The sequence below is a fragment of the Hydra vulgaris genome, chromosome 15, assembly GCF_038396675.1.
Source record: "Hydra vulgaris chromosome 15, alternate assembly HydraT2T_AEP".
NCBI classification, from domain to species: domain Eukaryota; kingdom Metazoa; phylum Cnidaria; class Hydrozoa; order Anthoathecata; family Hydridae; genus Hydra; species Hydra vulgaris.
In genome coordinates, this window is record NC_088934.1 from 40,015,185 (window position 1) to 40,029,557 (window position 14,373).

Below are 14,373 nucleotides of genomic sequence, written 5' to 3' on the forward strand. Positions count from 1 at the left end.
TATTGTTGTTAGTTTATATACATTGTATGTATATTGACTGAAGGCTTGTTTTTTTACTGTATATGTGTGAGACACAAAAACCATGTCTTTAAAACTTTTTAATGGTTTAGTAGATGATGAGCAGAAAAGAGCGACTTTGTTAAAATTCAAAAACAACTTATTTTTTTTTGATTGTAACAAATATCTAATGGTTTTTTTAAGCATGTAGGTAAAACCATATCTCATATATTCATCTGAATGTGACCTTTTTTACTTTTAGTCATGTAAAGTATTTAAAACAGCATCAGTAATGTAAATATTCATTCAAAAATTAGAGATGTATTTTCTTGCATTTTCATTGAAACCCAAATCAGAACACAAATTTCTTTCTTTCAATCAAATCAGTTAAAAAATATTTTTACCATAAAATAAGATGGTTTTATATAACATTAAAATTAAAGAAATTAAAAGAGAAAGAATAATATATAACATTAATTACTTCATAGTGGTCAAGTCCTTTTCTATTTTGGCGGGTAACATCAAATCTGTTTTAAACTATATCAAAAGATACATTTAAATAATTTTTTATTACACAAAAAACTTGTATTCAAATTTTTTTTTTTTAATCAATTTTTTTTTTTCACCTTAATTTAAAATTTTTTACTTGTTAATTTGAAAAACTTGATAACTTTTAAACTCTTTTTTTCTACATTAATTACTTATGCTAATGTTCCATCTGGTAATTTTTTTCTACATTATTACATATGCTAATGTTCCATCTGATAATATTTTTATTGTAATTTTTAACAAAGTTTAGTTTTTTATTCAGTTAAAATTATCAAAAGATCTTGAGGAAAATTTAATGAAGGAGAAACAAGAACTTCAAAACTCTTATTCTAAAGCTCAGCAAAGCGTAAGTTATTTTATTAGCAAAGTGTAAGTTGTTTTATTAGCAAAGTTATTTTATCAGCAAAAATATTTTATTAACAAAGTGTAAGTTATTTTATTAGCAAAATGTAAGTTATTTTATCAGAAACACTTTGTAACTTGTTTATATTTTTTATCAAGAATTTTTATTTTAACAAAGTTTTTAATAAACTAAAAATGCTTTTAAAAACTAATGTTTTTAAAATTGCATAGCAGTAAAAAGTTGCCTTTTTACAAAAAGAAATGTCATCAATACCAAACTTCATATTTTAAAGATTTTTAATTTTTATTTTTTAAAAGAAAAGAATAAAGCCTAAAAACTGGTTTTTTAATTATGCAAAAAATTTTAGTTTTTGTTTTATTTGATCACAAGTACATCACAAGTGATCACATAAACTGCACAGTTTATTTGATCACAAGTACTACATAAACTACACAAGTACATAAACTACACAAGTACATAAACTACACAAGTACATAAACTACACAGTTTATTTTACAAAAAGTATTATTAATGATTTTAAGGAAGATTGCAATACTTTTTATTTATTTGTTTGACTTTTTTTTTTGTTTTCAATCAAAAAGAAGATGGTTCATAAGTGTTTGTAATCTTGTAAATGATAAGTGTTTGTAATTGTACAATTTCTTGTTTTTTACTGTACTGGTAATATAAAAAAGTTAGCTTTTATAATTTTATCTTGATGGCCCTTACTTAAAGAGCCATCATAATAATGATGACCGTAACTCAAAGGGTTATCATAATAATGATGGCCCTAACTCGAACCATCAATTTTATAGTTTGATTAAGGTGATGGCCCTAGCTCCTCTACAGTACTTATGGTTTATCAAAAATATAGATATTACATTATAATGAAAATTCTAAGTTTCTTGTTGTTGACAAGAGCTACTTCACATAAAGCAATTCGTTCCTAACTGATAATGATTTTTATTCAAATGACTGTACACTGTATTTATTCAAATGACTTTGACATTATTAGATGACTTAGTCATCTAATAATGTCGTTATTTATCAAACATTACAATAAAGTTAAGTATCAGTCAAATGTTTTTGTCACCAAAAGTTGTGAGCAAAATCAATATTAAACCAGGTAAAATTGGTATCAACCCCCAAGTCGACCTCAGTCTACCTCGCTTTGTAGTTTTTCTCATTGGTATCAACCACCAAGTCTACCTCACTTTGTAGTTTTTTGTTGTTGTTGTTATTAGTGGACACTCGAAATTAGTTAGTTTTTTTTTGAAAAGTTTTTTGAAATAGAGTTATATTTAAAAATCTATTTTTCAATTTTTATTAATATAAATTATATTATATACTTTTCTTGAGACTTTCTTTAAGTTTTTTTAGTTGTTTTTTTTTTAATTTATTAGCTTGTAATGCAAGGAAGCAAAAGAAAAAAACTAGAAAACTATTTAAAGAAAACACTGGATAAATTGAGTGCATCTGAAAATGAGGTCCGTTTATTTAATTTTATTGTAAAAATTTTTTAAATATTATTTTTAGTACAATATTGTTAAAAACTTTACGATATAGCTAAACAATATTGTACTGAAGTATATTAGGTTAAGAAAGTTGTATAAATATATATATATATATATATAGAGAGAGAGAGAGAGAGAGAGAGAGAGAGAGAGAGAGAGAGAGAGAGAGAGAGAGAGAGAGAGAGAGAGAGAGAGAGAGAGAGAGAGAGAGAGAGAGAGATTAGGGTAATGACTTTTTAATTTTATATTTCAACATTCATGAATCAGAAAATTTTTGAAACACAATTGAGATCACTAAAACTTTCATAAAACTTTATGTTCATGTAAAATAAATTTATGTTGTAGACTATTTTTTAAATTAAATATATATCTACTAAAAAAAAGTTTTAGGTATGGCTAAAATTTTAGTTCTTTTTAAAAAATCTAAATTGAAGCAAATCAATCTTTATCCTGAGACAATCAAATCATTAGTTGAAATGGTTTGAATTCCAAAATTAACTATTGTTCTTGGAAGATTTAGATACTTAGCCCAAATGAAAAGGCTGTGTATGTTAGATGTAAAAATTTTTACTGAAGAATGTTTCTGTGTCAAACTGAACCTCTTTTTCATAACTCAAAAGTCAGCAAGTTACAAGTCTAAAAAAAGGTATAAATAAAAAAAAAAAAACAGTATAAAATTTTGTCTTGAGTTATTAGTGAAAATATTAAATCTAATAAGAAGCAAATGAATGTTTTGAGCAAAGTATGAATAATGAAAAGAAAATTACTATGCATCGAAGATCAGAAAAAAGTTACAAGTAGAAAGCAACACAAAAGATAAGATATTTTGTTGGAACTTGGGCATTACTACATTGAATTAAAACATTTGATTTTATTACAGAAACATTGATGTGTATTTGCCTTTCTAATCAATATTGAAAAAAATTTCTAACATATACTAAACTATCCCTAGCTGTTCAGAATTATGAAAGAGCCCAGTTTTCTTCAACATTGCTTAGAGTTATGAGGTAGCCATATGTTTTCTTCAGCATCAGAAAGATGTTAGTGAAGTTATAATTGACCATAACTGATCCAATATACGTTCAGAACATGCCATAAAATGTGTACTGGATATTATAAAATAAACTCCCATAAAATATCAACAAAAGTTCCTGCTCTAAAATAATTCATCCAATTAAAGTATAAATGTAAACCATTGATTTTTATCAAGTCCTTTTATTGAACATAAACATTAAAACTTTTATTGAACATAAACATTAAAACTTTTATTGAACATAAACATTAAGTTATTGAGGAGATTTTTTTCTATAAGAACACAAATATCAATTTTTTGATTTTTATGTAAATTCTTATCTTAGTAAAATATATTTATAAAGGTGAAAAAAAAGTCACCACCCTATTGAGGGTAAGTATGTGTGTGGAGTGTGTGTTTAATTTTTTTATTGAAAAAATAAAGTTATATTTAAAAAAATTGATTAAAGGTATGCCGATTATCGATTTGCACAGCTGATTTAAAAAAAGAAATGCAGCTAACTGCTGAGCAACAGAGACAGTGCAACCTAACTATTTCAGAATTAGAAGAAAAAATTGTTTCACTAAAATATAAAGTTAAAGATGCTGAAGAAAACTTGATTATAAAGGAAGAGGAGGTTTATATTCTTGTATTATTTCTTGTTTGTTCTATTCCATGCTTGTATTGAATCTTGTTTGCAGGCTAAAACAACTCACAACATTTAATAAGCATTGAATGTTGTATTGAATTGTTTTGAATTATGTTTTATTCTATTTGTCAACTTTGGTGTTTTTTCATGTTACTTTCACCTATATCCTAGTAATTATAAACAGCTCTTCTATACAGCTCTAAGGATTTGCAAAAATGAATAATTTGAACACCTCTGTTTTTTTTTCTTTGTGATCTCTTTTTTTCGCATAGAAATTTACACTTTTTTTTTTGAGCACAGAAATTTCAACTTTTTTTTCTTAAATGTTAATTTATAAAAATGCAGAACTTGCCTACATCATAGTTTGGATAATATCTATAAAAATTGATAAAATATGATATTACTGGTTTTCCCCTTTTACCCTTCATGTATTACTTAACAAATTAAAATTAGAGTTTGGTATGATTTTCATGGTACCACTAATAAATTGTGAGGGGATTGCAAAAAAGATTCATTCAAAAATATGTAATTTTTATAAATATGCAAATATTTGGATTTTAGAAACAAATTATGCTAAATACAATTCAACAACTGTTTTTATTTTTGTTTGTGCATAGAGTTTGTTATGCGACTAAATTTTCTTTTCTAAAATTTGTAAAGAATGTTTTTTAATTTGCAAAAATTTAAATTTTTTTTAGCTTTTGCAATGTGTCTCTTTTTGTAATTATATCCAAACATTAAACATTATTAAGATAAAAACAGCATTTATGTTAATTATGATAAATTAATTTTAACAAACATGTTGCTGATAAAGTTTTATAAAGATTTTTACAAAAAATTTTAAATATAATTGTCAAAATAATAACTTGGCTAACGCATAATATTTACGTTAATGCATGATAATTATGCTAATGCACAAATAAAATGCTTAAATAAAAATCTATATATAATCAGGGGCTATTCTATGAAAATAATTTGGGTGGCAGTACCCTCATGTCTGTGCTGGATCGTAAGAAAATTTTTTTGCGAAAAAAACACAATATTTGTTGTTTTAAAAAAAAAACCAAATGATTTCTGAATTTTGGTGGCGCCTAAATGTCCCCCAAATAAGTTCAATGCTGTCGAAAAGGGTCTAGAATAACCCCTGATAATACTAATAAGTATTATTTATATTCATGTAAATTCTTTTAAAACTAATAAATATCAAAATAATATAATTATTAATTAAAAAATAAAATAATTATCAAAATAACTTAAAGTCATCAATCAAAATAACTTAAATTAAAGTCATCAATCAAAATAACTTCAATCTCTTATAGATTGAAATGGCAAAAAATGCTAATTCAAAGCTGAATCATGAAAAAAGCCAACTTCATGCAGAGGTATGAAGAAAAATCAACTTGTTTTCAGATCCTTTAATTTCGTTTAATTTGTTATGTTTTAGTTTCTTTATTATTTTAATTTATATAAGTTTAAATATTTAATAATTATCCGTTCCTTAATGATTTTGTGTTACAGCTGCATGAAATACAAAAAGAGCTTGAAGGTATTCGACATAATAGAAACTCTTATTCCAAAGAATATCATGATGATCTATTACAAGCTAATTCTGAAAGGTATAGTTTTTAAGTTATTGTTAATACATTTAGAGATTTTTTTGCTTTAATATATATAAATATATATATAAATATATATACACACACACACACACACACACACACACACACACACACACACACACACACACACACACACACACACACACACATATATATATATATATATATATAAGTATATGCATACTTGTTTCTCCGGGCAGTTGTTTCAACTCGTTTCTCCGCGCAGCAGCCTTGTTCGTCAAGGTTTGTGTTTTGGAGTTATAGAGTTGAGAGAGGGTTATAACCACAATTAAGTAGCCTCCTCATTTGTAGTGGCCTTCTTTGCCTTGGGGAGGTGAATAAACAAAAGAAATGTATATCTTTATATATATATATATATATATATATATATATATATATATATATATATATATATATATATATATATATATATATATAATTAATTAGTAAAAAACACTTATCTAACTTTTATCTTCGACTTGAAGTTTCACCATTGCTGGATCATCAGGAAGAGTTCTTCCTGATGATCCAGCAATGGTGAAACTTCAAGTCGAAGATAAAAGTTAGATAAGTGTTTTTTACTAATTAATTATTGCTCTGTTCTTTAAGAACATTGAGCACTCTATTTGTAAAATACACTAACATAATTTACATATATATATATATATATATATATATATATATATATATATATATATATATATATATATATATATATATATATATATATATATATATACAGGGTGCGTCAGCTATTTGAGAACATATTTTTAATTTCTTATAAATGATAAAAAGTCAAACAGAAAATATTTTTATTCAAAATCAATTATATAAATAATAAACTATTGTTTAATAATTTCATTCAATGAAATCCCCCTCTACTTCAATAACAGTTTCGATTCAAGACCTAAACCGACTGCATGCGTGGTTGGAAGCCCCTCATCTATGTTGTCCATTACTCAGACAATGGATTCTTTCAGAGAATCTTTGGTGTTATGAGGATGTTTACTAACATCTCTCTCAACAATGTCCCACACATAATAATCCAATGGATTCAGGTCTGGAGAGTTTGGAGGCCACAAGTTTGGAGTGATGTGATCATAAAAATGATTCGCCAACCATTCCTGAGTGTTTTGAGCCTTATGTGTTGGTGCAGTCTTGTTGAAAAATGTAGGGCCTTCCATTTCTTACTCTATCGATCCAAGGCTTAACAACAGTACTCAAGATTTCAATGTAAGCAGCAGAAGTGACTCCTAGTCCTTGCAGAAAGGAGTGTGGTAGCATCACATGTCTTTCGTTGCTAACAACCCTCAAAACCATAACAGTTGCAGGAAATTTTGTGTGTATGACTGTTGTAACTTTGCAAGGGTCATCGCACAGCCATCTGTCATTTCTTCTGTTTACGTTTTGATCTTGATCAAATTTTTTCTCATCTGAAAAAAACCAAAGCTTGTCTTGCTTAGCAGGATGTTTCAGTTTGTTAAACAGCCTCTTGGACCTTATCAATCGATTCTCTTTGGTGGTCTTGGACATAAACTGACCTCTCCTCATCACATAAGACTTGTAGCGAAGATTTTCATGAACAGTCTTCGAATTGTGGCTTCTGAAACACAGGTCTTTTGCAATGGACCTCATTGACTTTTGGGTGCTCTTGTCAACGATATTCTGAACTTGATGAATAAATTCAGGTGTTCTAGTCATGTCTGACTGTTGCATGTGCTTTTTATGTTTAGCAGCTTGATTACAATCACCATCATTTTCTTCTAACTCCCTGCGAACTTTAGGAACAAAAGATCGGGTGACTTTAAGAAATTGTGCAATTTATAAATCGCTATTCTCTGCCTTTAATGCTACAATTACAGCATGTCTTTTCATTTCTTGTGTTTATTATCTGTCATTTTTAATTATCTTTATATATATATATATATATATATATATATATATATATATATATATATATATATATATATATATATATATATATATAAATTAGTAACAACACTTATCTAATTTTTGATTACTTCAACACTGTGTTTCACCATCAGTAGGTTCATCAGGAAGAATTCTTCCTGATGAACCCACTGATGGTGAAACACAGTGTTGAAGTAATCAAAAATTAGATAAGTGTTTTTACTAATTTATTATTGCTCTGTTCTTTTAGAACATTGAGCACTCTATTTGTAGAATACACTAACAGAATTTATAATTTATATATATATATATATATATATATATATATATATATATATATATATATATATATATATGTATGTATATATATGTATATACACACACATATATGAATGTTAGGCTCGGGTGGAAACAGTTTTTATCATAAGTATATACAAGAACTGTAGTATTTTTTCTATATAATTAAAGATAAAAGTCCAACGGTCCCATTTTTAAAATTTTTTCTATTAACTTTGGTTTTGTATACTTGGTTGCTGCCAAATCTTGCAACTGCTTTTTAACCCATGTCCTGCTACTCTTTGGATCTAAAAATTTGACCATACTTAATAGTGATGATAATGCATTTTTGACAATTCAAGTTTTTGGGGGTTCAAAGTGATTCAAAGTTTTATTTAAAAATACATTGATTTGAAAATTAAGGATTTACTGCCTAATATTTTAAACAGATCATAATAGGATGAAATGCAATATTATAAAAAATTTGAAAAGACAGTATTCTAAGTAAAACATTATTTTAAAAAAGCCAAATACACAGAATGCAAATATATTGAAACTTTAGAACAGTGCATCCATTCACACCATTCATTCTAAAACAGTAAATTACCAGCTCACTGTCATCATTAACAATGGGGTTAGTTTAGGCTAATCAAAATTAAATACCATATAACTACCAAAGTTTATTGTAACTTTTTCATTGTTATTTGAAATTTGATCTTATTATTGCCTACTCTGAATAGATGGTTTTTCTAAAGATATTTCTATTGCAGATTGTAAATGTGCAAGAGAAAAGGAAGTTCTACAAAGAAAAAAAAATTCAATGCATGGCCAGAGAACTATACATAAAATGTACATCTGTGGATTGATGTTAAAATTACCAGAAAAGTTAGAAAATTGAAAAAATTTGGAATTGAATAAAAGAAAGCGTGCTTTGAATAACTTTAAGAAATTGCTGAAAAAAGTTAATCTCAATATAGAAATCCACCATTACAATGATTGGTGGATTTCAGCCATTACACTTCTGTATTGGTGGATTTCAATATCGTAATTAATGCAGAAAATATTTGATAAAAATAAATTAAGGAAAGGATAAGAGAAGAATAAGAAAATGATAGTACATGTATGATAAGATTACTTCACTATATTTTGATGTAAGAAATGATAATACATTAACCAGGAGGACATAAAAAAAGATAAATGTATGTGGGTACTAAGAAAAATGAGCATTATGTGTTGGTTGCTAACCTGAAAACAAATATCACATGTTTTGCTAAAATTTGGTAAAAGCAAAGACAATGTAGATTGCATATTGTCAGAAATTAACAAAATGGATGTATCTTCCAATATGAGTTGTCTGTTGTGTTAACACCAATATATACACAGGTTTTAAAGTAAAAGTAATGCAGAACTTTTAAAAGTAAAAGTAATTCAGAAGAAAGTATTGTGACGTCTGCTAGAATGGTATATCTATCTTTTGAACACTAATGAACTTCCAAGGCATTTATTCAAACAACTTGATGGTCCAACATCTTGTAGATGTTCATTTGCGGTATTAAGTATTAAGTTCATTTACGGTACTAAGTACTAAGTTTATATACGGTACTTAGTACTGAGTTCATTTACGGTACTAAATGTTAAGTTTACAGTACTAATTGTTAAAACTATTCAGATAAAATTATGTGCAAAAGGTTGAATTGTAAAATTTTACCCTATTATAGATTACCTATTACTATATTATCAAAAGAAACACTGATTGATCTTGTTAAGGATTAGCCATATGCAGAATATTATTCTTGCCATAAGATAAACATAACCATAGATCTTGTCAGGAAGAAACTCTACCTATAAATCACAGTAGATGGTTAAAGACCTATTATGTTTCTATTATGTTAAACACCTTCAATTTCCTTTTGTATTTTATGCAGCTGTAACACAAAATCATTAAGGAATGGATAATAGACTCTTTTTATATAAGTTTGCAGACTTTATGTATCAGCAATTAAATTAGACAAAAAACCATTAGTCAATAATTCAGTTAATAGTAACTTCAAACTTTATCATTAATGGAGTACGTACATTGCTCATTCTGAAAATCTTTAATGAATGATGTCTGGCTTTGACCAAAGTAAGTGTGTTAAAGCCACAGGTATCAATTTCAAATTAAGAAACCAAGTTTCAAAATCAAACCTTAAAATTGAACCAATTTCAAGTACCAAAAATTAACTTGAATGTTAATGTTTGGGATGATCTAATAAACTGGAACATTGAACAACCACAGAACCACCACCTAAATCACAGTAAACAGCTGAAAAGTTCCATTCAGTTGTTGATGTACCTTCTACAGTTAATGCTTATCCAAACCACCCAAAGTGTTGAATGCTGTGTTAAACTTGTGACCAATGTTATTAAATTGGTATATGCATCAGAAGCAAGAGATGGGTTTATATGGGCAAGTATTATTTTATGAATAATGGTTATGTTGAGAATAATGATTTATACAAAAAAACATATTGTAATTAGTTTAATAAAAAGCAAATTAAATGAATTTTTATTGCTTACACTTTTATTGATTAAGTCTTAAATGTTTGGTTGTAAAAATAATGGGGCACTTTCAGGCATATTCATTTTTATTTTTGTTTTTTTAAGCTTGTTTGCTGCATACAGTGGAACCACAAACTGATTTTCCATGTTTGGAATTTTTATTTTTGAATGTTTTTATTTTTTATTTTTTTTTACTGTAAATCATGCGCGGAGTGTTGCTACATCGACTATCTTATAGCCTGACTCGCAAGGGAGTGCTGCTACATCAACTGACAAATAGCCTGACTCGCAAGGGAGTGCTGCTACATCGACTGACAAATAGCCTGACCCGCAAGGGAGTGCTGCTACATCTACTATCTTTTAGCCTGATCCGCAAGGGAGTGTTGCTACATCGACTGAGGGTTTGGTTGGGGCAGGCAGTCTATCAATTAATAAAAAAAAAAAATTCCGGTCTTGCATTTAAATTTTTACTTTTTGTCAACACAATATATGGAAAAAACTTTCGGACAACATCTACAGGTTGTATATATGTACATATATATATATATATATGTATATATATGTACCATATATATATATATATATATAAATATACATATGTATATATGTAAATATATATACGTAAAATATATATAATATATATATATATATATTTGGTGTGTGTGTTTAATTAAATTTTCTAATATTAATACCAGCCTAATATTAATATATATATATATATATATATATACATATATATATATATATATATATATATATATATATATAATATATGAATAATATATATATACAATATATATATAATGTATATATAATATATATATAAATATATATATAATATATATGATATATATATATATATATATATATATTTATATATATATATATATATATATATATATATATATATATATATATATATATATATATATATATATATATTTGGTGTGTATGTAATTTAGTTTTCTAGTTTATATTACAATTTATTGAAATGTTTTCTGATTGTTATGCTAGTTTTTCATTTTCTTTCTTATTTTTCTATTATTACTGATTATCTCAAATTTTATTTTTATGTAGATCTGAAAAAGAAGTATTGTTTGTAAGTATGTTTTTTTAAAAACTAAAAACAAACTAAATTTGTCATTTGTCATTCAAACTAAATTTGTCGTTAAAAACTAAAAACAAACTAATATTATCAATTAATTTATATTTGATTAATCTGTAGAGATCTTACATTAATGAACAAGAAGAAACCATATCACAACTTAGAACAGAAGTTCGAGAACTAAAGTATGTGTGTATAGTATGTGTATATTAGTAAGCAAAAAACTATTCATATTGTCTACCTTTTAAAGTTATGAATAATAATATAATTAACTTTGAAATTTTTTAAATGTTTCTGTAGTTGTTGGGTAAACCACTATTTATCAGCGGTTCAGATATTAGTACCCAATGTAGGTATTCTAAATAATATAGAATACCTACTTCAGATGTAAATTAATTACAATTAGTATAAAAAGTTCATAAAACATGTGAAAATAGACTTTAAAATATTAACATTACATAATTTGAAGTTTGCATAAGTTAGACATTTGCAAGCGCTTTTGTTTACATTTTCTTATAAAAAGAAGTGCTGCAAATCTTTCAATGATTATTATTTCCATTATTAATTTTCTTTTTAACTTTTTAGTTGATGTTTTTTTAAATCGATTTTTATGTTGAATAATCAAGTTTATATCAAATTTAAGTCAACTATAACATAAAAATTAATTCCTGGATCCTGCGGAATTTAACAGTCTTGAAATCTCAGGATCAACCTTGATTTTTTTTTTTTTCAAACTGTATTCAGTTGATAATCTTAAATTTCTTCTGCTGGCATTGGACTTTTTTCAGATTGTAATTTTTTCAGTTAAATATATTCAACTTTTTTTCAATTTTAATTTTGAATAAAATTAAAATTTATTTTTTAAATAAGTTTAAAATTTCAATTTTAATTTTGAATAAAATTAAAATTGAAAAAAAATTAACTTCAATAACAATAACAAACATATAACTTCAATAACTGACCGTTATTAAATTTATCGAAAGCAGAATATAGAAAGAATAATAGATTAGCAGTTCTAAAAAATGAAAAGATTTTTCAGAAATTAACTTGCAAGGATGATGATTTTTCTGACAACAAAGAATTGGTTGATCTTGGTGCTAGTTATAAGAGATATCATGAAGCTTCAGTGATATTACTTGGGCAAGTTGTTGTCCAGTGATCAAAAAGGTCAGAAAATTAGTAGTTATGTTCTTATCTTGCAAAAGTATATTGCAGCTGAATTTTGGAAAAAATTAAGTCTAGTAAAAGACCACAATGCTAAATAGAACATATATAAATAAGATCCTTTCATACATGCACAATATATAATGGTAAAATGGCTGCCATATCTAATGGTAAAACCAAGATGCTTCCATACATAATGATAGAACCAACATTGCTTCTATACATAATAGTAGAACCAATGCTGTTTTCATACATAATGGTTAAACCGATGTTTAATCTAAATCTAAAATAAAGCTCGTAACAGTTCTGTCTTCAATAAAATGCCGCAAATTAATGGTTGAGTTAGAATAGACACTTTAAATCCAGCTACATCCTTAACAAAATTGTTTCTAACTCTTTTTTCTCTCCATCTGAATTTCTTTTGCTCTTGGAAAACATTTAAGTATTATAAACTTTTTAAATAACTATTAAACATGCCAGGGTGTCAAACCCAAACTTTTTTTTCTTTTGCAGCTAGCTATTTTGTAACTAAAATAGAGTTGTTTTTAGAGCGAAAACTGTTTTTACAAATATAAATATATGACTTGTTGTGTTCTTAATTTAAAAAATTGATTATATATATTTGATTTTTAGTTTTTTCTTTTTTTAGAACTGCTCTCATTAATGAGAGAAATATACGATCTCATACAATCGACGATTTACAGAAGCGTATTAAAATGTATTTAGAAACAATACAGCAGCTTCACAAACAAGTGAGTATATTTAGGCAATTGTTTGTTTTTACTTTTTTTGTTTTGTTTTTTTTTTACTGTTTTTTTGTTTTATTTTACTGTTTGTTTGTTTTATTTTACTGTTTTTGTTTTATTTTACTGTTTTTTTGTTTTATTTTACTGTTTTTTTGTTTTATTTTACTGTTTTTTTGTTTTATTTTACTTTTTGTTTGTTTTATTTTACTGTTTTTGTTTTATTTTACTGTTTTTTTGTTTTATTTTACTGTTTTTTTGTTTTATTTTACTGTTTTTTTGTTTTATTTTACTGTTTTTTTGTTTTATTTTACTGTTTTTTTGTTTTATTTTACTGTTTTTTTGTTTTATTTTACTGTTTTTTTGTTTTATTTTACTGTTTTTGTTTTGTTTTACGTTTTTGAAAAAATATTTTATAGCTTAGTGATTTAAGTGCAGAAAATTTTCGACAAAAAGAACTTCTTGATTGGCAAGCATACAGTAGAAAGGTTTTAGTTGCATTAGAGTTTTGCTGATAAATAAAAGTTTTAATTTGTATAAATATATGTATATATATATATATATATATATATATATATATATATATATATATATATATATATATATTAGGGTGTTCCAAAAATACAACTTTTTCACAGAACCAAAAGGTTTGAAACACATCCTGGTTGTATACCTTAAATAAAAGCAAAATGCAAAATTTTAAGTCTTTAAACCTTCAGGAAATGTTAGGTGTAGATTTCTATTTTTCTTCAAAATATCTAATATTTAAATAATAAAGCAATCCGAAGAAAAAACAGTTTATTTTGGTTCAAAATATTTTTTGTTTGATTGAAGTGGAAAAAAAAATTACATTTAATCTAAAATACTTTTAGCTAAAGAGTATTATTGTTCAAATCACTCTTTTTCATTCTTTTATTCATACTTTTTTCTCTTTAGCAACCATCATGATG

The 14,373-nt window shown here is 25.8% G+C and overlaps 1 protein-coding gene across 7 annotated transcripts in view; it reads left to right on the forward strand.

The window, feature by feature from the left end:
- The window catches only part of LOC105844548 (golgin subfamily B member 1), a 104,418-nt gene that overhangs the window by 75,086 nt on the left and 14,959 nt on the right, over positions 1-14,373 (forward strand). For 2 of the 7 annotated variants that reach the window (XM_065818934.1, XM_065818938.1), the window contains exons 34-42: positions 809-892; positions 2,293-2,376; positions 3,885-4,052; positions 5,384-5,446; positions 5,583-5,680; positions 11,489-11,510; positions 11,637-11,701; positions 13,330-13,432; positions 13,843-13,911. In XM_065818934.1, the coding sequence (XP_065675006.1) occupies positions 809-892; positions 2,293-2,376; positions 3,885-4,052; positions 5,384-5,446; positions 5,583-5,680; positions 11,489-11,510; positions 11,637-11,701; positions 13,330-13,432; positions 13,843-13,911 (756 nt within the window). The remainder of the gene's footprint in view (positions 1-808; positions 893-2,292; positions 2,377-3,884; positions 4,053-5,383; positions 5,447-5,582; positions 5,681-11,488; positions 11,511-11,636; positions 11,702-13,329; positions 13,433-13,842; positions 13,912-14,373) is intronic. The other 5 variants (XM_065818937.1, XM_065818936.1, XM_065818940.1 and 2 more) reach the window with 5 other exon arrangements.